Raw genomic sequence first — 24,683 nt, 5'->3', positions numbered from 1 at the left:
ACTTTTGTGGCCTGGGTCTACGAGCCAGCTAACAAGAGACGACAGACCCGTGTTACTGACCTGCGACCTTCAGCTCCAGTACAGCTTCATCATGAAAGTCTCCATCCCCAACAAAGCAGCGGTACTGTCCTTCGTCGGAGGGCCTGACCTCGATAATTTTCAAGTCAACAATCCCATCCGTGATGTCGGCTTTGGACAGCTTCGTCCTGTCACGATACTTGGCCATCTGCTGCCCAAACTCCTCCTCCCCGTGCCGGTACAGGTGCACAAAGGAAGTGAACTCATGTTGGAACCATCTCACCTCCATGTTCTCCACGCTCATGCTGGGCAACAGGCGGCAGGGTAACATGATGTCCCCACCTGCAATGGCCGTGACAGGGTGACCAGGCCCAACCACTGCGAACCGAGCTGCAAAATGCACCAGGACACAGAAAAAACAAATAAATAGAAGGAATTGAGTATCAATTTGATCAATCACACAAGATTCTACTTTATATATTTCCAGTTCTATGTCTCTACTGCAGGGCTCTGTCTTTTAATAGGATGTGTCCTGAATTGCGATATGATTTTTCCAACAAACAATGTATTTGAGTATCCATAATTGCATATCCATACTTAATATTTGTTTTAATCTGATTTGCCATTGTTTTTCCAAGCAGCTCCAGACGGAATTAACTCGCATTAGCAAACAGTTACAATTGTTGCTTTCTGGTTTTGCAGTTTTTTTGACTGTTATAAAATATATAAACTAAGAGAAAAAACATAATTAAGGAAAGAACCTTTCCTCAGGAAAGGAGCTAAAACATGTGCTTTAGGAAACACTTAAATGCTTTCCTGAGCTGGGGCCCTAGGTTCCCAAATAAAGCCCCCGATATATTAGGAGCTGACAGATTTAAGAGGTTGCTCGAACTGTTTGATTTCTCCCCACTTGAGTGCACAGTCGTTTTCAGTTACGTGACCTCACTCTGTTTGCCTTGCCACAGTGCCCCAGCCTCCTTCACCACCTCCTCAGCTGGCAGGAGTGGGCAAGACAAGGTTTCCTACAGCCAGACACATGCTTGACTTGCTGCTCACTTTGCACTTAAGCCCTGCCAGCTCAGAGGGTGTCTCAGAGCTCATATTTCCCCTCCTCTCCCTCAGTTTTTAACAGTCAAGAGATAGGTGGCAGTGACCTTCAGTGAAAGCTTCGTTATTCAAATTCCTTTGTGCCCCCCACCACCCCACCAGTTCCAATAGAATCTGGGCCTCCAGTCTGGACTGCCTGGGTTTCTGAGAAGAGCACGGGTGTGTTAAGGAGGACACAGGAGGAAGGCCATATTGGGAACTCGGGTGGATGGAATGTGGTAGGTGTGACACCGGAAGAGCCGGTGCCAGGAATTAGCTAAGGACTCATAGCTGGAGACCTGACCCATTCACCGAGGTGTTAGTTTTGCTCAAAATCGCTTTTATTCTTATAAGAATGTATTTAGCATTTAGCCTGTGTGAAATGCTTGTAGGCTGCTGCAGGAATGAATCTCACTTGCAATGTTTGTATTTCATGCTATAAGAAAACATGTCACTTCTACTTTAGAACTTTGAAAATGTTTGCTCTGAACTTGTAATCCCAAGTACAGGAATTATTCATCCTCCTCCCCTCCCAGTCCAGGAGATCAACATTTAAATGGGCCATGATAAGACAAATCTTTGTTAAGTGCCTTATCCACGATGTGCTGTCCCATTTTTTTGAGCGCTGGAAGAGGGCAATAATACAGCCGACCTGACGATTTTCCATGTCTTTGTGATCTGAACTCTGAAAAGGCCAGGGAAACTAGACTGAAGCCAGAGATCCCCAGGGCTTCTCTCCTGTGTCCACCCTGAAGGACACTTGGAATGGGCAGATCTCTACAACTGTCACTCTTAGGAGCTAGCTGTTAACTCTCATGTATACATTTGCTTGCTTGGACCTGCACAAAATTCTTATTTCTTTTTCCTGCTTAATAGACCTTCCAGTAGCTTATGGCAGGATTGGCTGCAGGCGTTGTCTTTGTGATCTAGGGCAGCAGTGCACAACCTTTTTTGATCTACGACCCCTGTTCCGTGGGGGCCACCAATGGCCAGGCCCAGTCCCCGGCTGGTCAGATCTTGGCGCTGTGCCGCGGGGATGGCCAACTGCTAGGCCCAGCCACCAGCCTGCATGATCTAAACACCATGCCGCATGGCTGCACCGAGCCCCTGACCAGCTGGATCTAAACACCGCGACCCCCTGGGAAGACATCCACGACACCCTTGGGGGTCGTGACCCATGGGTTGCGCACCACTGATCTAGGGTACAAACTGATCTAGGTAAGTGACTGGTCTCTTGGGACAGGAAGCAACCTGAATGTGGTGTGATTAGTGATGTACGTGACCAGTTGTCAACATGATGCAAATCCTTCCCAGCAGCCACACATCACACCTCAGACACACTCACCCAGGAACCTGCCCTTCTAATAAACTCCATTGCCAATTCTGTTCACACATCTATACACATGACACGATCACAGGACCTAACCACATTAGCCACCATATCAGAGGCTCATGCAACTGCACATCCATCAGTGTGACCTAGGCCATTAAGTACCAGCAATTCTCTTTGACCATGGATATTGGCGAAACTGGGCAGTCTCTGCACAAGAGGGTAAATAGACACTAGTCAGACATCAGAAATGGTAACACACAGAAGCCTGTAGAGGAACACTGTAACCTGCCTGGGCACTCAATCATGCATGCAAATGTCACCATTCTTCTAAAAGGAATTTCACTAACCAGTTACAGAGAGCCTGAAGAACTGGAATTTATCATCAGATTTGACACCATTCCCCTGGGCCCAAACAAAAACATTAACATTAACACTACAAAGCTAATTTCTCCTGCAATGAATATCTGCATTTCTGTATAAAAAAACCATGTATGGGACACATCCAGTCCACTTAATTAGCCTCATTAAAACAGGTCCTATAATTGAGGGGTACTTCTGCTGTTAAATAAATATCTTGGCTTTTGTTATTTCCACTCCAAATCACGAGTCTATATATTTTGGTTAGTCTTGAGGTGCCACAGGACCACTCGCTGTTTTTAATAAATCAAAGCAAATCAATAAATCATGCAAGAAGCAGCCGAATGCACGGACATTCCTACCTGATTCCAGCTTGTGAACATAAAACATTATGAAGAAAATGATAAACTCAGGCAGAGAGGAGCTGGCTGTGGAGCAGTGGCAGATGGAGAGAACTTTCATTTCACCGGAACTTGATCCAGACAACAGGAGCAGAGAGAGAAACGAAAAAGAATGTATTGACTGTAACAGTGTCAATGATGTAAGGCAACCTGGATACAGAGAAAATAGAAAATTATCACCAGGATACATTACTGGCCAAGAGAAAAGTTCTTAGAATCATGGAATCATAGCGCTAGGATTGCAAGATGGTTTCAATAAAAATACTAGACACATTTGACATTCCATCACAATCGACATTACATCGTATTTAGAAAATATGGGTCATTTCTATTGTCTCACTTTGTTTCCCGAACAGAAAGCTCAAATACTGGACTGTCCAGTTCAAACCCGGACACCTGGCAACCCTACATAGCGCACTAGAATTGGAAGGTACCTTGAGAGATTGACTCCAGCCCCCTGCCTTCACGGCCTGACTCAACTTGTCTTTAGGCACTTCTGCATTCCTCCTTTGAAATGTACAGGAGCCGGTTGGGCCAGTGGGAAGTTGTTGTTATTTACTTGTGATCTTTATCAAGCTGCATATTGATGGAAATTGGAATTCAATTACAACTGCAAACTAAGAAACAACAAAAGAACAATGTTCCCTCCAAAATTATTTTTTTATTTGTTAAATAAAACGTCTTTGAATGGGATGGATATTGAAAAAAAAGTAAGCTTATCAAAGCCAGTTTTGTGTTTAAAAGTGGATCTGTTTAACAGAAGAATTATCATCTATAGTTAGTGAACTGAAGTTAGTTGTGCCCACCAAAACTCATTAGACCATCTAGACCAGTGGTCCCCAACGCGGTGTCTGTGGGCGCCATGGCACCCGCTGGGGCATTTATGTGCGCCCACCTAGTGACCAGGGCTGGCCCGAGCCATTCTTGTCCCCCGGGCTCCGGGCGCCCGGCAGCCTCAAAAGGTTGGGGACCACTGATCTACACTTTTTATCAGAGGGATAGCCGTGTTATTCTGAATCTGCAAAAGTGACGAGAAGTTCTGTGGAACCTTGTAGACTAACAGTATAAGCTCTCGTGGGCAAAGACCCACTTCGTCAGATGCATATGATGGAAATTCCAAAGGCAAATATAAATATACAGGCATGAGAAAAGAGTACCACTCAAGAGTAAGATAATGAGGTCAATTTAATCAGGGAGGATGAAGCCCACTTCTAACAGCTGATCTGAAGGTGTGAACACCAGGAGAGGAGAAGCTGCTTTTGTAGCTGGCTAGCCATTTACAGTCTTTGTTTAACCCTAAACTGATGGTGTCGAATTTGCAGATGAACTGTAGCTCAGCAGTTTCTCTTTGAAGTCTGTTTCTGAAGTTTTTTTGCTGCAGGATGGCTACTTTTAAATCTGCTACGGTGTGTGCAGGGAGATTGAAGTATATTCCTCAGAAACAACTCTGACATTATAATCAAAGAGGCTGATAAAGGAGGTGCTGTTGTCCTCATGAATAGGTCTGACTACCAAAAGGAGGCTGCCAGACAGCTCTCCAATGTCACATTCTACAAGCCACTTTCCTCTGATCCCACTAAGAAACTGCGCCATCTGCTCAGGACACTCCCTACACAAACACGAAAACAAATCTACACAGACATACCCTTAGAGCTCCGACCGGGGTTATTCTATCTACTACCCAAGATCCACAAACCTGGAAATCCTGGATGCCCCATCATCTCGGGCATTGGCACTCTCACTGCAGGACTGTCTGGATATGTGGAGTCTCTACTCAGATCCTACACCACCAGCACTCCCAGCTATCTCCAATACACCACTGATTTCCTGAGAAAACTACAATGCGTTGATGATCTTCCAGAAAACACCATCCTCACCACCATGGATGTAGAGGCTCTCTACACCAACATCCCACACATGGATTGAATACAAGCTGTCAGGAACAGTATCCCTGATGAGGCCATAGCACAACTGGTGGCTGAGCTCTGTGACTTTATCCTCACACACAACTATTTCAGATATGGTGACAGTATGTACCTCCAGACCAGTGGCACCACAATACACCAACATTTTTATGGCTGACCAGGAACAACGCTTCCTCAGCTCTAGTCCACTAATGCCCCTTCTCAACCTATGCTACACTGATGACATATTCATCATCTGGACCTATGGGAAGGAGACTCTGGAGGAATTTCACCACGATTTCAACAGCTTCCACCCCACCATCAACGTTAGACTGGACCAGCCTGCACGAGAGATCCACTTCCTGGATGCTACGGTGCAAATAGGTGATAGTCACATAAACACTACCCTATACCGAAAACCTACCGACCACTATGCCTACCTTCATGCCTCCAGCTTCCATCCCGGACACACCACATGATCCATTGTCTACAGCCAAGCACTAAGGTACAACCCCTCAGACAGAAACCAACACCTACAAGATCTTCACCAAGCATTCTTGAAACTACAATACCCGCCCAAAGTGAGGAAACAGATTAACAGAGCCAGGCATGTACCCAGAAGCTTCCTACTACGAGACAAGCCCAACAAAGAAACCTACAGAACACCACTGGCCATCACCTACAATCCTCAGCTAAAACATCTCCAACTCATCATCAGTGATCTACAACCTATCCTGGACAATGATCCCTCACTGTGTATGTCTGTGTCACAGGCCTTGGGAGGCAGGCCAGTTCTCACCCACAACAACCGAACAAACTGAAGCAAATTCTCACCAGAAACTATACACCGCATCATAGTAACTCGAACTCAGGAACCAATCCCTGCAACAAACCTCGGTGCCAAATCTGCCCACATATCTACAGCAGCAACACCATCACAGGACCTGAGCAGACCAGCCACACCATCATGGGTTCATTCACCTGCACATCTACCAATGTAATATACACCACCGTGTGCCAGCAATGCCCCTTGCTAGATACATCAGCCAAACTGGACAGTCCCTACGTAAAAGAATAAATGGACACAAATCAGATATTAGGAATGGTAATATACAAAAAGCTGTAGGAGAACCCTTCAATCTCCCTGGACACACAGTAGCAGATCTAAAGGTAGCCATTCTGCAGCAAAAAAACTTCAAGACCAGACTCCAAAGAGAAACTGCTGAGCTACAATTCAACTGCAAATTTGACACCATCATCTCAGGATTAAACAAAGACTGTGACTGGCTAGCCAACTACAAAAGCAGCTTCTCCTCCCTTGGTGTTCACACCTCCACATCAGCTACTAGAAGTGGGCCTCATCCTCCCTGACTGAATTGACCTCATTATCTCCAGCCTGACTCTTGATTGGTGCTCTTTTCTCATGCCTCTTTAATTTTCACTACATGCATCTGACGAAGTGGGTATTTGTCCAGGAAACCTTATGCTCCAATACATGTGTTAGTCTATAAGGTGCCACAGGACTCCTTGTCACTTCTACACTTTTTGATAGTCTCTAAGGCACAGCAGGACCATTTCTTGTTTGCTTATGGTCATCCCGAACTTCAGGCTTTTAGAACTGGTAGAGTTCATCCTCCCAGGCCTGACTTGTTAGATAGAGATTGGAAGAGGGTAAAAAGCCAGCATCTCAGCTCTGAGTGAACTAATCATTGAACTGAGCTAGTTCAATACACTGAAATGAAGGACATGCTCTCTCTGCATCTCATAAGAAGCTATTGATGTCAAAAGCTGGTTTAGAAATTTTGTCAAACTCTGGTTCTCTAAGTGGAAGGATAAGGCAAGTGTAAGAGACAAGAATGGTGGCTGTTTAACAGAAAGACTGTCTAATAATTTTCCCATTCCCACTTGTAAGTATCAGGCACAACAGGATTCATCTCCCTCTCCCTCCCCCTCCCTTTCTGATTTCCAAACACCAGGATTCATTTTGTGATAAGTTCCCTCTGACACCTCTGAGAACAGGGCCAGAGCCCGCAGTGTGGAATGAAACACAATTGCACAAGAAGCAATTGCCTTGGGCCCTGCAGGCGCTGCCGATCTCAGGATACAAGGGCAGGGAGAGGAGCAGACAGGCCTGGGAAGGGGAATCATTTCGAAGGCTGGTCGTGGACAGTTTCCACATCGAGGAAACTAAATATCAGCCAGAGGATCGACTCTTGGGGACAAACATCAGGGGCGGAGCCGCCTCAGTCTGTATCAGGCAGAACAAGGAGTCGTCCCGGGACCCTGTAAAGACTCACACATGTATCTGGGGGTTCAGTGGGGTGAGACAAGCTCCATCTGCCGGGACAAACAGGACACAGGGCGGGAGGGGCTGCGAGCGAGGAGCCATTTCTGAAGCAAAACTGACCCACCTCTTTGGTCCCGCTGAGCGGTGGGATGAACTTCGGGGGGCTTGTACCGCCCAGGGACGCTGTAGGGGGCTCCGTTCCCTGCGGCAGCGCGTTCCCCTGGTTTCTCCTGGCCCTGGGTTAAAGGCACCGCGGCGCGCGCCCTTCCCGGCCCGGCGGCTGCAGCATTTGCGCACCAGGGAAAGGGAAAGCGAAAGCTGCAGCCGCGGGGGAAGCTCCTCTCCCGCCAGGCCTCGCAGGGCGGTAACCGGCCCCCCTTGCCCCTCCGGCCCCGGCCCCAGCAGGAAAGGGGCGCAAGGGGCGGAGGGGACGGGACGGTCCCGCCCGGCTGCAGCCGCTTTCCGCGGGGGATGCGCCCGGGGGCCGGGGAGGGCTTGGCAGGTAGGCTCGTCCCGCGCCCAACCCCCCTCGGCCCCTGGTCCCTGGGCTGGGTGCCCGGGGGGGGGGGGGGAATTTGCTTCGACCCGTCCCAAGCCCCCTCCCAGGCCAGCGCCTCGCAGCGAGTCCCGGGCCCGCGGAGACTGGTCACTAGTCGGGGTGCGCCTGGTGGGGGCGGCGAGTCCTTGCGGGCCCGGCCCCTGCAAAGGGGAAACGCGTCCGGCCCTGCGGGGACCCGGGGCTCCAGTCCCGCGTGTGTTAAAAGCTGCTGAACGGAGATTTCCTCCTCTGGCAGAAAACGAGGGGAGCTGATATTGGGGGTGGCCAGGCCCGGCCCTGCCGTGGGGCGAACTGAGGCGGTGCCAGGCTGGGGGGGCACTAGGCCCCAGAGTGTCTGCTGCTGGTGAGTGTGGGTAGCAGAGCAGCTATGAGAGGGGCAGAACTGAGACCTTTCAAAGTGTTGGCCCAATTGAGGGGGTGTCATTTGAGCTCCCCGCCTCAGGGGCCAAAATGTTGTGGGCCGCCCTGGGTGTGGCAGAGCAGCTCTGAACAGCTACTGGGAGGGAGCGTGAGGGGAGAAACCTATAAATTCCCCCCCACTTCCTCCCCGATCATCGGCTGTGTCGAGACTGGCAAGTTTTTCCACAAAATCATCTGATTTTACAGAAAAACTTGCCAGCTGTCTACACTGGCTGCTTGAATTTCCAGAAAAGCACTGACGATCTCATGTAAGATTGTTGGTGCTTTTCCAGAAATACTGTGCTGCTCCCGTTCGGGCAGAAGTCTTTTTCCGAAAGACTTTTGCGCAAAAGGACCGGTGTAGACAGCAGAGATTTGTTTTCCGCAAAAAAACCCGGATGGCAAAAATGGCGATCGGGGCTTTTTTGCGGAAAAGCGCGTCTAGATTGGTCACGGACACTTTTCCGCAAAAAGTGCTTTTGCGGAAAAGCGTCCTGCCAATCTAGCTACACTTTTCCGAAAATGCTTTTAACAGAAAACTTTTCCGTTAAAAGCATTTCCGGAAAATCATGCCAGTCTAGACGTAGCCATCTAGTACTGGGATCAGGATTTAGTACTGGGATCAGGAATGTGAAGGACAAGCTGACTATCCAATAAGAAAATGCTTGTTGCATCTATCAGATAGATGCAGCAAGCGGGAGGGGAGCGGAGGGGGTACTTCAAAACAGCAGCACCACTAGAACCTGGGACCGGATTCCTGGGCACCACATGGTGCGCCTTGGAGAAGTGAAGGATGAGAGATCTGTGTCCCTGTGTTGCTCCAACTATAAACTTTTCTCAAAGGCTTTGGCAAAAAGACTTACTGGGTGGGTTGTGCTCAGATCCACTGCATCTTCAACGGGTCCCCTTTAAATCCTCTTTACCTATGGCAGGATACAATTTTGGCTAAAATATTTGATGTGTGCGTGGAGTCCATTTCCCGGAATCAGGAGAGGGCTTTGGAGCGGTGCCGGGAGATCTCCATGGGATGCTCCCCCCTGTCTGTTGTCTGGATCCAGTTCCGGTGAGATGGAAGTTCTCTCCGTTGGCTCGTTTCTACACGAATTGATCATTTTCTTCCTGATGCTGTGTGTCCCTGGGCTGGACTCAGGTAGGAATGTCTGTAGCTTCTGCTGCTGCTTACAGGATTGATTGATTGGTTTGATTTCAGCAACTGCCCTGTTTACCTGTTTATATAAAAGTGAACTAATATTAGCACAAATTGTCCAGTGTCTCAACATCAGTTAAAAACATAAATGAATGATTATGGGTGGAGTGAAATCTTGTAGCCGCCCATAAAACAAAGCCAGCCTGAGTCTGGGCAGAAGCGGGGGTTATGTAGCTGTACAACTACAGTGGTGCCACTGTGAAATCTCCCCTGTGGCTGCTAGGGATGTCTGCAGATAACCGGTTAGCACCTTCCCACATGAGGCTTGACAGTTACTGATTAACCCGCGGCCCTGTAGGCCCAGTGTGTTACCGGTAGGGGTAGGGGTGTTCCAGCCTGGCTGGTTGGAGCAGCTCCATGCCCACACTTCCCTCATATAGCGCTTAACCAGTTAATGGGGATGTTAGTGATTGATTGAATAATTGCATGACCACACACAGAATGCATCCGTTACACGACTTTTCTATACTTCCAGGGGCAGGGCCAGCTCCACTCCCAGGAGCTCCCTGCTGCCCTGTGCTGCTGCCTCTGATTCAGAGGCAGCAGCGCAGGGTGACAGCAGCCCCCATCTGCTGGGATGCCAATCTCCCCATGACAGAGGCTGCCCTGGCACCCCACGGTTCCCCACGAGTCTCTGCCCCTTCTCTCTGTTGTGCTTAAAAGAAGCACCCGGGATCTTTTTCAGGGGGATAAGGCAACACGCCACATTTATTGAACATACCTAGATCAATCAGTACTTATCATATGCATGCGATACATCACACTCAAGCACTCACACACACGCAAGCACACTCCATCTTGTTGTTACCAAAAGTTGCTCCCCCTAACTGCACGGGCCAGGTGAGTTAGATGGGGGAGGGGTGGAGCCGGGCTTCTGCCGATCCGGATCAATGCTCCCATGGCTTGAAAGCTGACTTCCCACGTGTACCGACTCCTGCCTGCCCCCCTCACCCTCTGTGCTATTGCCTCTCTGTCAGAGGCAGCTTGTTCCACGAGGAGTACAGGTAGTTCGGAATAGGAAGCCTAATCCGAACTACCTAGTTCGTGCCGTGTGTAGCCGCGGGCACAGAGTCCGAACGAGCAGACATTTAAAAATGGCGGTGCCCGGCAACATGCAAATGAAGCCCGAGAAATTCAAATCCCGGGCTTCATTTGCAAGTTTGTATGACTACATTAACCACCCTAGTATGATGGGGGAGGGGCAGGCAGCTCTGCGGATCCTGTGCGCATGGGCAGCTGTTTTAAAAGCCGGCTCCTCATGGGCACCAGCTCCCACCTCCCCCGCTGCCTCTGACCACATCATGGAAATGTGGCTGTCCTAACGAGCGGCAGTAGCTAGGCCAGGTGAGCGTCTCCTGCCAACACAGCCCTGTCTGCACTGGTGGTTTTATTGGCTGGCCAGAGAGGTGGATTTTTCACATCCCCGAACGACAAGTTTGTAGCACAGATGTGCGCGTGTAGAAAGCGCCCACGGCTCTGACTGTGCTGGGGCGGGAGGAGGTGGCAAATTCCGGGAGCAGCTTTCCCAGAGGTGTTACAAAGAGGCAAGTGTCGGAGTTTGAGAGACAAAAGGGTGGAAACACAGACCTGCAAGGGGACAAGACCAGAGAGAGCGGCAGAGACACAAAAGCAAAGAACCCAAACAAGAGCCTGTGAGCGCAGGGTGACTCTGGGAACCGCTCCAGAGGGAACAATCGAGTCTGTTGTCTAGAAAGGGGTGGGGCTGGTCACTACAAAACTGCTTCTTTTGCTTTTGGGTCCTTCTGCATTTAGAGAAGCAGGACTCGGCACATTCCCTGCAAATAAAAAAGATCTCAGCAGAGTGTCACAGCCTCTGCTCATTTCTGCTTCCAGCAAGCCCCAAAATGGGACTAGCTGCTGAGACTGAAAAGGGGATCACATGGCAAAATGTCTCCTGTGCCCTTCAGGATCCAAAACTATGGACCTACTGCACCTCATCAATCCCCTTTCTTCATGTGGGTCTCTCTGAGTGTCCTCCTTAACAGACCCCTTTGCTTCTCAAAATCCTAACTGGCTTGAAAAATGTGAGAACTCCTAGGCTACGTCTACACTGCTTCCCTCTTTCCCTATGCAAATGAAGCACAGATTAGCATATTGCTGCACTTCGTTTGCATAATTAATTAGGAGCTGGTTTTGCACAAGAGGTTTTTGTGTAAGAGCCTTTCTTCCCCAAAAAATGAGGAAGAACAGCTCTTACTCAAGAGGGGGTTTTGTGCAAAAAGAGCTCCCAATGAATAATGGAAATGAAGTGTGGCTATATGCTAATCCGTGCTTCATTTTCATAGGCTCTTGCAGAAGAGGGAAGCAGTGTAGATCTAGCCCCCGAGGGAAAGATTTCAGCCCATGCTGATAGTTAAACATCTCGTTAATTTTCCTTTCTGAAAGCCAGATTCTTTCCCGACTGGTACCCTCACAACATTCTGTAACTTACTTTATATATTTTATAACATTCAAAAAACTTTGAAAACTCTTTCAATGAGGAAGCAGCATTTTGGAGCATTTGCTAAAGCAAGGGCATTCAATCTGGAGCGGCTGGTAAGGAAAACGGCAGACAGTATTTCAAATTCCATTAGCACTCCTATCAATTATGGTTATCCCAGTGTATTGTAAAATGTGTGTGTCAGTTCAGGGCACATTCTAGTGACTGGCAGAGCGCTGCAAAAGAGGCACAGAATAGAAAATACACCCAAAAGTATCTAATTTAGGGGTGTCATTGATTTCAAGGGAATATGACGCACACTTACTTTTTCTTCTTTGTGCCTTTCGCAGCTCGGTTCTCAGTGATTGGGCCCGATCACCCTGTCACAGCTGTGGTGGGGGGGCACATCGTGTTACCCTGTCACCTGTCCCCCAACATGAGCGTGGAGAACATGGAGGTGAGATGGTTCCGACATGAGCTCACTCCCTTTGTGCACCTGTACCGGCACGGGGAGGAAGAGTTTGGGCAGCAGATGCCCGAGTATCGTGACAGGACGGTGCTTTTGACAGACGGCATCGCAGATGGGAACGTGGACTTGGTAATTCTCAATGTCAGGCCCTCCGATGAAGGACAGTACCGCTGTTCTGTTCAGGATGGTGACTTTCAGGAGGAAGCTGTACTGGAACTGGAGGTCGCAGGTCAGTAACGTGAGTCTGTCATCTCTTTAGCTGGCTCCTAGACCCAGACCCACAGAACTACTCAAGTGTCTCTCTCCCCACATCAAGCACTTAACTCCGAAAGTGAGGTGTCCGTGAGACCCTCAAAATAGTCATTGAACAGCTGTTGGGCTAGTGAGACAGAGCATGGTTCTGTAGCCCAATGGTTAGGGCTGTCCGGTGCTAAAAGGAGATTTGTGGTCTAGTTCTCCTGCTCTCATGACTAATGATCTGTCCTGAGTGAAACAACTTCAGCAGGAGGGTGAAAGAGCTTCACACCAGACTACCCCAGAGCCGTGTGGCCAGGGCATGCTCATGAGCAGTGGCAGTGTCCTGTTGAGACCATTTCTCCCTGTTAGGCAGAGGGGGAAGAGGAACCAGAGTCTCTCACATTCAGCAAGGGCTGGAAACGCTGGGATGAAAGTCACATGAGAGCTCCCAGCACCAGGGCAGCCGGCCAAAGGGGCTTAGGGGACTGACTCCTGCAGAGCTGTGCCAGGCTGTGGGTCACAAGTGGAGACAAGAGCTTCAATCCAGCTCTGGAATCAAGGGGAGGGGGATTGGACATGCCCCTCAGATCAGCATCTGTTATGGGCTGTTAGCCTGCTCCCTGCCTGGATTGTGGGGATCCTGTTCTCAGGTGCTGATCTATCCCCTAACTCAGGCTTTTGTGGTCTCCAGCGGTTTTCTAAATGCCTTAAAGTTTAGGCCGTTGGATGTTGCAACACGAATCCTCTTTGTGGATCTGGGGCTTCGTGTTTATCATCCGTGTACCTTTAAATCCCCCTTCACTTCCGCGTTTCCCCAAGCAGCAGGGCTGGTGTCGGTGCTGGTGTCAGTGTGGTACAGGCTTTCTAACCAAATGAAGGACTGGACAACGGCCCTAGAAGATAGGAAGTCCCATGTCCTCAGAAGAGAGGGATACTCACAAATGCAGGTTAAACCTCTCTCATCCCGCACCCTCGGGACCAGACCAGTTCCGAACAAGAGAGTTTTCCAGGAGGTCAATATTGTCTAGCAGCGTTACCAACACGTCCACTGCTTGCTGGGCTGTTAGAAGACATTGAGGGGTAAATTAGAGCTAAAGAACAGCACAGAACACTGAGAGCCAGGGCTGGTGGCTGTAAACAAATTTTCTGAGGCCGCGGGAAACTTTGCTGCATCCATGAAAAGTGGACCTCTGGCTGGCTAACATCATTCCGGACCACGGAGGTTTCTGGATAAGAGCTTTCTGGATTAGAGAGGTTCACCCTGTATTTGGGCTCTTTTCTGTTCGAAATATGGAATTGTGGAGTATTTGAGCTGGTGGGGGGGGGGGCACTCCATGTTTTTTCTTAATGATTTTTGTATCAGCTGTACTGTCTGAGCCCAGCTTGCTATCAGTTTGAAACTAACCTGCTTTGTTGGATCTGGGCCCTTAGAGGCACATCTTGTATCGTGCATCCTGGCTGACACATGAAGGTTCAGCATCAAGCAGGATCTTCTCCATCTTGTGTCTAATTGCCAGTGAAAGTTTTAGTCACCAGATTTGCTACTTGGTGGCCAGTGTGCAACTCCCCCAGCCACGACCGGTGGCGTGTTCATTTTCTTTTTCTTTTTATTTGATTGCTTATTAAACAAACATTTAAGGTCATGCATCTTGCTAATGAGCCCTGGTTTCGGTATTTTTTTCTTCCCTAACATTTTCAAATATCAAGGGCTGTGTCTACACTGCACCCCTTTTCCGGAAAAGGGATGCAGATTAGACAAGATTTTAAGAGGAATAAGGGACCTTTCGGAAAAGGCTTTATTTTCCGAAAGATCCTGTCTAGACTGGCGCTTTTCTCCGGCAAAGCCCCGAGCCAGAAAAAAGTGACAGCCATGTTCATGCAAATGCAGAGGGGGATATTTAAATCCCCCACTGCATTTAAATCCCCCACTGCATTTGCAATTCCGACTTGTCTAAACTGCATCCCTTTTCTGGAAAAGGGGTGCAGTGTAGACACAGCCTATATGTTTGTGAATAGCTTGGGTGCCAGAGTGGCACACGTCCGAACAAGCGCACATGACCTCAGTACTGGTGCACAAGACAAAACTCACTCCCCCATGCCTGGAAAATCTTAGAGGGACACTGGAGCTGACCCTCCCCTCCCCGCTGCTGTTTTTGAGGACTCATTTAAGTAATTGTTGAAACTAGTGAAGGAGGCTGAGCCGGGGTGGGGGGCATGGGCACACAGGCTTCCGCCTCCTGGCTTCACCTGCCAGTCTCTGCTGCCCCAGGCCATCGGATCTCACTCCCTTAGAAATCAATTGAATCTGTGAACTTAGACCTATAAAGCACAGAAATCAGGGAGAAATCTCTTGGGTTCCTTGCCCCCTTTATGTCCTCTTCAAGCCTGTCAATCACAACACTCCCCTGTTGTGAAAAGCTTTCACTTCTGCCTCTGAGGTGCATCGACACTGCACCCTTAACTCAGAATGAGAAACACACTTTGCGCTACTTTGCAGATCTTTATTTTGAGTCAGTTTCAGAATAGCTTATTTCGTCATTTGGTGCTGTCTACACAACGCCAGATTTCAAAATAAACAGCTATTTTGAAATGTTCCTTAGCTCTCGTGGAACAAGGATTACAGGGATGCCAAAATAGTGCATCTGTTATTTCAAAAACTACTTAAGATTAAGGTGCGGAATATGCTATTTCAGGATACCTCCGCTATCCCAAAATAGCGCTGCTGTGTAGAAATACCCAGATTGCAATATGGTTACACAATTGCTTTACAAGCGCTTCTGTCAAGTTCCCTGTCTCCATGAATCTCAGCCATAAAGCTGGTGTAGTCAGTCGTATTGAAAATGTCGGTTTTTATACTCTAGGCTGTACACTTATCTCGGTGAACACCGATTCTTCTTACTCTAGTTTCAGGCTCTGCTCCTCAGATCTCCATGGAGGGTTACCAGGACGGAGGGATCCTGATGGTCTGTCATCTGGCCGGGTGGTACCCAGAGCCCGAGGTGCTGTGGAGAGATCTCAGCGGGCAGCTTTTATCTTCCTCGGTGGAAACCAAATCCAGAGATGCCCAGGGGCTCTTTGAAATCAAAAGTTCCCTCGTTGTGACCGAGCGCTCCAACCAGAATGTGTCCTGTTCTGTCAGAAGCGCCCGCTTCAGCCTGGAGAAGGATCCCTCGACATTCTATATGTCAGGTCAGTGACCACCCAGCCCAAACGCTGCCATCCCCAGCAGGGGAGAGGAAAAGAAATAAAACTCAAATTTGCTAAATAACACAACATTTAAAACACTTCTTCATGGAAAATTACATTAAGATCCAGTTGAGAGCACAGTTTATGGTAACAGATATTCCAGGTACATTGTAACTGTCCCAGAGAAAAGCAGTTTGAACCTGGGAAAAGGGTTACGGTTACATTAAAAAGAAATCCCAAAGGATTACTGTCCACAAATGCCCCCAGACAGGGTTATAAAGTGGTATTTCATTTCTGTTTTTGTTAATATGTGTTTAAACTGAAATTAGATTTCTTGTTGTCATGCACTCACTACAGGGCAGGGCTAAGGTACCGACTGGCTGGCTGGACTTTCTGGCACCCAGTGGACTGGTGGGTCAAACACAAGGCTCCTTGCCCCAGTGACTGTGGAGAGAGAGATGTGATCTGCTGAGATCTCTTTAGCCTGAGGAAATTTGTGACAGTTGAGTCTCTGCTCACAGAGGGTCAGGAGCAAGGCAGGGCCAGAGTTTGATCTGTCACCGTTAGCAAACTTCACCCAGGGAAAGGGGCGTCCATAACCACAAAATACTGTGAGTCCGATCCACAGCCTGTCACTGACGTGAGGAGGATTTGGGTCCGTGCCTATGCCAGGAACTCCTGAGCCCGCAGAAGTGAAGAGTTTTGGGCTATGAATTAGCCCTTTAATCATTTATTTCTGCTCTTAAAGCCTCCGGTTTTCTTTTTCTATGAAATTCCCTGGGGGTACAGAAGTTTGTTTCACTTCAGAGTAAGATTTCTGCTGGGAAATGTAACAATACCACAATTTCTCTTCCTCCCTGTTTTCAGTATGTCACTAACTGCATGAAGAGGAAGCTTTTCCTTCCCTCCGTTTCCCCAGACGTGGCTGCTGGGTTAGGCGGTGGGTTCAGAAGACCTTCCTTGCGCTCCCTGCAATTCCCTGCCTCGTTCTGTACACGCTGAGGCCAGGGATCCAATAGGCACCCTGCTCAATCCAGCTGCATCCTGGTGGGGGGGGAGGGTACATCCAGTGCGCTGAGGGCATGTCTAGACTACGTTTAGTTTTGAAAGAGGATATGCAGATTCCATGGGAAAGGCAGGCAGGGCTGGGGAGCGTTGGCCTGGCCTCACTCCCAGGCTGCAAGGCCTGAGGACACTGGGGCTGTGGGGAAGCAGCCAGAGCAGGAGAAGGCAGCAGGCCCATCCCCCCCCTTGCCAGTGTGGGGTGGCCATGTCCGAAGCAGTTTTCCCCAAGATAAGGGGCCAGATGACGACTGGCCGTGGGTCACTGAGGCAGGTGGGTCTAGAGCAGGACTGGGCGATCATTTTTAATGGGGGAGGGGCACTCCAAGAATTTGGTAAGTGGTCGAGAGCTGCACTCTTCTTCCTTTGTGCTGGTGGAGGAGGTCGGGGGAGGGGTCTGAGATGGGGGGTGGGTTCAGGGGGGGATCTTGGGGTGGGGAGATTGGGGTGTGGGATCTGGGGGTGTGTGGGTGAGGGGGTGACTGTGACCTGGAAGGGGGCTGGGGTGCAGGGTCTGGGAGAGGAGTGTGACCTGGGGCAGGGGTTTGGGTTGTGACCTGGGATGGAAGATTGGGGTGCAAGGTACCTTTTCCACTGAGCCACTGGAGGAGCCCCCCAGCCTCCCTGTATTCTGGGCTCCCCCTTGTCTGTCCCAGGTCTGAAGGGTGCCAGCTCTGTCCCATGGGAGCTTGGGTTGGAGGTCCTTGGGGGGTGGGGTGCGGAGCTTGAGCCCTTGATCTCTGGCTCTGGAGGTGGGTATCCTATCCTTTGTGCCACCGGGGAAGCCGCCCAACCTCCCTACATTCTGGGCCTGCCATATATGTCCTGTGTCCTGAGGGTGCCAGGTCCGTCCATCAGCAAGCTCTGAGGTTAGCAGGGAACGTTGAGGACCACGGCAAGTGGAGGATGCTGAGTGGTCGGGTGCATTCAGGGGACTGTAGGAGAAATACAGGACGTTAGTGAGTCTTGGGTTTGGGATTTTGAGGTGACGGGGATGTTTGGGGCTGTGGCCAGTGGGGCAGAGTTGGTGCAGGAGAGGATTCTGGAGTGTAGGAGGAGAGAGTGCCAGGTCTGGAGGGAGCTGTGACCTGGGGCAGGAGGGCAGGAAGGAGGTGCAGGGTCTGGAAGAAGGTTGTAACCTAGGGCAGGAGGGGGAGCAGGGTTTTGGGTTGTGCTAGGGATAGCAAATGGGGTGCAAGGTCTGGGAGGGGGTTGTGACCTGAGGAGGGGTGTGGAAGGGGATGTCTGGGAAGGATTACGGGGGCTTGAGCAGGGATGCAGAAGGTTTGGGTTACATGGCTGAGAGATTGGGGAGGGAGCAGCTGTGGTGCCAGGGGCCGGCTCTGGCAGGGGAACTCTTACCTGGGTGGCTCCCAGCCAGCAGCCCAGCAGGTTCCTTAGCCGGGTCCCTGCCTGCCCTGCCCTGTGTGTGCTCAGAGCAGCAGCAGGGGTATGTTTGCTGCTGTGAACACTGGGGGATGAGGGGGGAGGCCACTTCACGTGCTGCCTGTCCAGTAAACAGGCAGCTGCTATTGGCTGGAAATTGACCAATGGGAGCTACTGGGGAGGGGACGGTGAGGGGGGCTGTGTGAGAAGCCTCTCGCCCCCTCCCCAGGGTCTCAGCATTCACAGAAGCACATGGCCCTAGAGCCCCACCCCTCAGCAGCTGGGAGCTGCCAGCCGCAGCAGTCACCGGGAAAGCTCAGCTTTGTCCCTCTGCCCTTGAGCGGGAGCGTGGGGATGTCGCGTGTGCAGCACCAGGGGGTGTGAGCGGGTGTAGCAGGCTCACTGAGTCACGATCTTCAGACAGAGAAGCTGCTGAACTCTCAGAACTCTCCCGCGTGTGCACAAACAACAGCTTTTCAGAGGCTTAGCACTTGGCCAGTTGTTGGGTGGATTTTCCCAGGGAAAAGGTGCATCCCTGCCACCAGGTTGCCCTTTGCTTCATCTCACGTCTCTGCTCCAACACTCAGGCCACTGAAGTTTCTCCTAGAAAAGCTCATTGGATGGTTTTGAAATGTCAGAACACGGTGTTATTCCCTGCCCCCGTTCTCAGAACCAGTTCTCACAGTTTGGCTGAAACTTGTCAATAAAGTTCAGTCTGGGGCAGCCGCCCAGCGTGGAACTTTTCTGCCCAGATGCTTGAAATCTGGCAAAGTCGTGAGCAACTGAAAAGAGGGCCCTACAATGGGAAGTGCCGAGCAACATTTATAACCGGTGATGTGACCGGCCCCAGAGAGAAGCAGAGAGAGGAGGTGACGGGGGTGGGGTTGCAACCACATTAGATAGTATTGAATGGTGTATTAAATACTATTGAAAGTCTTCTTCTTTGCCTTTGGCTCCCAATGGGAGCCTAGACTGTCAACAATTTCTTTCCAAGCCTCTCTGTCTTGTGCCACCTTTTCTAATTCTCTCCAGCTTTTATTCGTTTTCCTCACATTCACATCCAGGTCTCTTCTCCAACTAATCTTTGGCCGTCCTCATCCCCTTTTTCTTGCTGAAAGACGGGGAATCGGCAGTTCAGTATCCTTTCGGGTTTGGCTGCCTCGCATCATAATCCCTCTTTGAGGGCCTTTTGTAGTCAAGGAAGGCTGGCTTGCTATTCAAATTGAAACTGTTGATGTTTTTGTAGCATATTTTTATTTTTACAGGATGGGGTTGCTAGCCCCGTGCCCAACCCTCCTTAGTCACCTCTTACGACATGCTTGGAAGGGTACAGAGGTGCTATTCTTACTTCCCCATAGGGCCCCGGGAACCTCACGGGGTACTATCGAAAGTGGGTGAACCAAATCTCTTCAAATTGATTTCTGCCAGTTTGTACATTGCAGGGAGCCATTTTTTTCTACATGCATTTCACACAAATCTTGGTGTGATGCATTTTCTTACAATAAAAATATGCAGCCTGTTGCTACTGTGTCTAAGCTAGTCTGTGCTTTGTATTTCAGACTCTTTTTTCCCAAGAGCCTCTCCCTGGATGGTGGGCTGGAGTGTGACCTTGGTGATTTTGTTGCCATTCGTCTGCCTGGCTTGTTTTCTGTTTAGATTAACAGGTAAAGCTCGAAGCGGGGAAATAAAAAGTAACCAGAATTGTTCTCTTTAGAAAAGACAGTTTGGATGTTTCTACATGAGAACGTTACCCCAACTTACGGCATGAATGTGAACTGACTGTGTGAAACCAATGCAGATCTCTGTGTGGACATACCAATTTAAGAGGAGTTTGTTTCAGGATAGATGAAACGTGTTCCCTCTCATTGTAAAGGAAGCCTAAAACTAGGTTTGCAGCAGTTGAATTAGATTGAAAATGGAACCTGAAAGCATTCAGTTCCCAACTCCCTTTGACATTCAATGTGATTTGGTTCCTAACTCCTCTAGACGCCTCTACAAATCCCTGCCTTCTGGTGTGTTTGAGGTTCATTTCCACTGTATTCAAAAGACTATTCCAGTGTCAATGAACAGCTCATCACTGCTGTTGCGGCAGGCGCTGTTAGATGGTGTCGGTATTCAGAGTCATCCACGTCTTGTGGTTTTGAATGTGTGAGCAAATGTTCGGTGTTGGGGCAGACTGACACTGCTGCTCCTCGTACCCTCGGAAGAGGAGGGAGCAGAACAGGAAACAGACGAGTTTCCTCATTGTCTTGGTCTCAGGTCAGACTCAGTCCTCAAGGCACCAAGTTTTGAGGTTCTCTAGGAAGCAAGTGTGATGGATCCGTTGGATCGGTGCTAAGTCCCAGCTGAGTCTTGGAGGAAGCCATTTAGCCAGATCCCATAGGGGTGTCGCTCTTCCTTCAGAGTCGGTCCCTCAGCCTCACCACCTCCTCTGCTGGGCCTCTGGGCTCCAGCCCTCCTGGTTCACACCAAGGGCTCTGCCCGGCAAGTCCACACTGAGACAGGCCCTTGGAATGTAACCTGTGTGGGCTCTAATTCATCCCAACAAGAATTTGCTTTGGCAAGAAACAGCCTTTTCCAAACAGAGCAGGATTTGTTCATCATCTGGCCTCCATCCCTGGCCTTCCCTGTGGACCAAGCCTGGGAGACCCAATTTTCTGTTATGGAAGATTTTGACACGATGTCACAATGACAATGTGACAACCCTAAGCAATACTGCCCATGCTAATTGCGTAACTAGTTACTGAAATAATAGGGTAGGGAGCCGACACTGTGCTAGTGTCTCGTGGGGGGGGGGGGGGGCTTGTGCACTGGATGCTTGTGGCAGAAATGCGTCCGTACAAAGAATGTCAGAGGGGCTGGTGGCAGCTCAGAAGATAAGTAAAGATGCGGCCACTGGGGCCAGCGTCACGTAGAGTCAGTGCCCACAACCCCGGCGTGTAGGAACTTTGTGAGTCAAAATTGTGACCTTTTGCCAGACTCCAGGCTGGAACGCTGGAAATGGGGAGACACAGCTCACACCCCTCACACAACTGCACCAGTGTGAAAAGTGACTTGCTGTGACTCCCTAGGCCTGTATTGACACAAAACAATGCCCAGGAGATCAGCCTCAGTGATCAGTAGTTGGGGGCCTGCGGTCGTTAATTTCACACACGAAGTTTTACAGCCTGGTCTCTTTCTCTTTATTATTTAGGTAAAATTCGCACAGAGCTAGGTAAGGACCTTTTTGTTGTTTGTTTTATTTCTCTTTCTGATTCAGTCTTTTCTGCAATAGTGAACCTTTTTGATTCTACATTTGTCTGGTTTAATTCATTCCTATTTCTGTGTTGACTTTCAGAGTGGAGGAGAGCCCTACGTGACGCAGGTAATTACAACAAATGTCTAATCAATGGGTGACCCTGCTCTGTCACTGTGTAAGAAGGTGAAAATATAATAAACAGAATAGAGTATGTTCCTGGTGGGAAAAGAGAAGGTGCTGAGGTGCGAGGAGTAAGAGGCAGAGAACATCCAAGTGTGTCCTGGTTACAAATTGCTCCCCACCTCCAGAGATAATCCCAGGTCTGCATCTCTGAGTGGGTCTGAGTAGCCTTAAGAATCCAGTCCTAGAGTCAGGGAGAGGAAGGAGAGCAGGGACCAGACAAAAGAGTTCAAATCCAGAATCCCCTTTATTTTCCAAAATATCCGCGTCTAGACCGGCGCTTTTTTCCGGCAAAGCTCTGTGCCGAAAAAAAGCGGCAGCCATTTTTATGCTAATGAAGTGGGGGAGATTTAAATCCCTGCTTCATTAGCAATTGCGATACGTCTAATTTGTATCCCTTTGCATCCCTTTTTCGTAAATCTAGACGTAGCCCTGTTCTTGTAGAAGCCCATAATTCTCTGTCTGCCCCTGATTACTAGCCATAGACGTTTAATTAAGGGTCTACTGACTCACGTCATTATCTTCGGCTCTCAGATGTGGCAGGATGGAACCAAAGTCAGGCCGGTGTCAGCAAGAGGCGTCCAAGCTTCAGGACTTTCAATACAAGGGAGGAAGGGCGCATCAGGGGAGAGCTAGTTGTGACCATGTAACTGATAAGTCTCAGAGGGTATGTCTACACTACCCCGCTAGTTCGAACTAGCGGGGTAATGTATGCATACCGCACTTGCTAATGAAGCCCGGGATTTGAATTTCCCGGGCTTCATTAGCATAAGCGGGGAGCCGCCATTTTTAAATCCCCGCTGCTTCGAACCCCGTGTAGCGCGGCTACACGGGGCTCGAACTAGGTAGTTCGGACTAGGGTCCTATTCCGAACTACCGGTACTCCTCGTGAAACGAGGTGTACCGGTAGTTCGGAATAGGCACGCTAGTCCGAACTACCTAGTTCGAGCCCCGTGTAGCCGCGCTACACGGGGTTCGAAGCAGCGGGGATTTAAAAATGGCGGCTCCCCGCTTATGCTAATGAAGCCCGGGAAATTCAAATCCCGGGCTTCATTAGCAAGTGCGGTATGCATACATTACCCCGCTAGTTCGAACTAGCGGGGTAGTGTAGACATACCCAGAAGGAGTCACTGTATTAATCTGTCTGTAAAGACAACAAGAGGTTCTGTGGCACCTTTGGGACTAAGAGATGTGTTAGGGCATCCGCTTTCGTGGGTGTAAACTCCACTCCGAGTCATCTGATGAAGAGGGTTTTAGAGGTGGGGGGTATCTCTATAACACAACAATAGAAAGCAGGTCCAAGCACCCTCTCTCTTTTCTTGTCCATCTACACTCCTGCCTCGGTTTTACCCACGAAAGCTGATGTCTTAATAAATTTCTTAACCACTCAGATTTCACAGGACTCTGCATTCCCCTCCCCCCCCCCCCACATATGTCAGGGGGAATCCCCTGGGTGTTCCCTGTGAGCCCAGGGCAGGGCGAAATAAAGAAAGACACGAGGGGTCACATGCCCCCAGCACTGTGGGAGGGAGGGAAAGGGGCTGGCCTGTGGGGACACTGGTGGGGGGAGGCTTGGTGGGTCAGCAGGGGTCTGGCCTCCCCACACTAAGCAGCAGCAGTGGGGGAAGCAGAGGGATGGGGCCAGGGGAGCAGAGTGAGCCGGGGTCACTTTCTCTGTCTCTCCCTCCTGATGCTGTTGAATGGGGGGGCGGGGAGACTCCCACTGCTGCTACTGGTTCCCCCCCCCCACGCCATGCTGCTGTTCCCCTGGGGCTGCCTCAGTGGGGGGAAGAGGCAGGGCAGGGACAGAGCAGGGAGGGGGCAGAGCAGTGGCAGGGGGAGGTGCAGCCTGTGCTGGAGGGGGGTTGTCACAGCCCTTCTCTGGGCTGGGGGGGGGGTCATGTGGCTGGTGGCCTCCCCGTCCCCCCCCGCACCAGTTACCTCTGCAGGGCCCCTGATCCCCACCCAGGGACAGATGGTGCCTGAGGGGGAAGTTTGAGTCTCAGGTCGGGGCCAGTAAATCTCTGGGCTCTGTCACTGGCCGGTGGGATGAACCTCAGGGGCTGGGCCGAGACCTCAGGGCTGCTCCCCACTCACAGCCGGGCGCCCCGGGGGGCAGGAGAGTCCCTGAGTCACGGCCCAGCTGGGGCAGATTCTGTCCCTGACGCCATCGACCCCCCAGGGCCGAGCTCTGCCCCTCACGCTCTGATTCCCCCCCAGCCAACGTGACTCTGGATCCAGACACGGCGCATCCCGAACTCGTCCTGTCGGGGGATGGGAAACGTGTGAGATGGGAACGGACATGGCAGCCACGGCCCGACACCCCGGAGAGATTTGACACTGAGGAATGTGTGCTGGGCCGTGAGGGCTTCACCTCGGGGAGACATTACTGGGAGGTGGAGGTGGGGGGATGGGGACTCTGGGCTGTGGGGGTGGCCAGAGAGTCTGTGAGCAGGAAGGGATGGATCAGCCTGAGCCCCCAGGGCGGGATCTGGGGTGTGGGGCGGCCGGGGGGGGATCAGTTCCTGGCTCTCACTGACCCTGCGACCCCCCTGCCCCTGAGCCCCCCCAGCAGGATCCGGGTTTGTCTGGACTGTGACCGGGGGCAGGTGACATTTATCGATGCTGGAACCGAGGCCCCGATCTTCACTTTCCCGCCGGGCTCCCTCCCCGGGGAGAGAATCCGACCCTGGGTCTGCGTGGTGGACACCGACACCGAGCTCCGACTGTCTCCATGACAACAGCCCCTCTGGCCTCACACCGCCCAGACTCTGTGACCCTGGAGGACTCCCCTGTACCCCGCCCCGGCTCCTCCTCTCTGTGACCCCAGAAGCTCCTCCCCCTCCCTCCCTGTGGGGCAGAGCTGGGGGCTGGGCAGGGGCAGAGCGAACAGCCGGGCTGGGGACAGGCGGGGGTGGGTGTTTGGGCTGGGGA

The 24,683-nt window shown here is 50.6% G+C and overlaps 2 protein-coding genes across 5 annotated transcripts in view; one reads left to right on the top strand and one right to left on the bottom strand.

Moving 5' to 3' along the window:
• The window catches only part of LOC102458154 (butyrophilin subfamily 1 member A1-like), a 15,310-nt gene extending 7,667 nt beyond the window's left edge, over positions 1 to 7,643 (bottom strand). Inside the window, exons 1-3 of the mRNA XM_075918102.1 lie at positions 7,511 to 7,643; positions 3,157 to 3,345; positions 61 to 408 (exon numbers count right to left, since the gene is read on the bottom strand). Coding sequence (XP_075774217.1) covers positions 61 to 408; positions 3,157 to 3,256 — 448 coding nt within the window. The 5' untranslated portion in view covers positions 3,257 to 3,345; positions 7,511 to 7,643. The remainder of the gene's footprint in view (positions 1 to 60; positions 409 to 3,156; positions 3,346 to 7,510) is intronic.
• LOC102458398 (butyrophilin subfamily 1 member A1-like) lies at positions 7,226 to 24,683 on the top strand. 4 transcript variants are annotated; one of them, XM_075918121.1, is made up of 9 exons: positions 7,748 to 7,888; positions 9,277 to 9,494; positions 12,342 to 12,689; positions 15,602 to 15,886; positions 19,891 to 19,995; positions 21,525 to 21,545; positions 21,669 to 21,695; positions 22,284 to 22,395; positions 23,970 to 24,152. In XM_075918121.1, the coding sequence occupies exons 2-9, from the start codon at positions 9,302 to 9,304 to the stop codon at positions 24,085 to 24,087; spliced, it is 1,209 nt and encodes a 402-aa protein (XP_075774236.1). In that variant the 5' UTR covers positions 7,748 to 7,888; positions 9,277 to 9,301; the 3' UTR covers positions 24,088 to 24,152. The 4 variants fall into 4 exon arrangements, with proteins under 4 accessions (XP_075774235.1, XP_075774236.1, XP_075774233.1 ...); XM_075918119.1 differs by lacking the exon at positions 22,284 to 22,395 and adding an exon at positions 8,181 to 8,288 and having other exon boundaries at positions 7,763 to 7,888; positions 23,970 to 24,683; XM_075918120.1 differs by lacking the exons at positions 7,748 to 7,888; positions 22,284 to 22,395 and adding an exon at positions 7,226 to 7,420 and having other exon boundaries at positions 23,970 to 24,683.

The sequence above is a fragment of the Pelodiscus sinensis genome, unplaced genomic scaffold (genome assembly GCF_049634645.1).
Source record: "Pelodiscus sinensis isolate JC-2024 unplaced genomic scaffold, ASM4963464v1 ctg68, whole genome shotgun sequence".
NCBI lineage: Eukaryota > Metazoa > Chordata > Testudines > Trionychidae > Pelodiscus > Pelodiscus sinensis.
The sequence above is the reverse complement of the archived record's forward strand: the minus strand, read 5'-3'. Positions and strand labels throughout refer to the sequence as shown.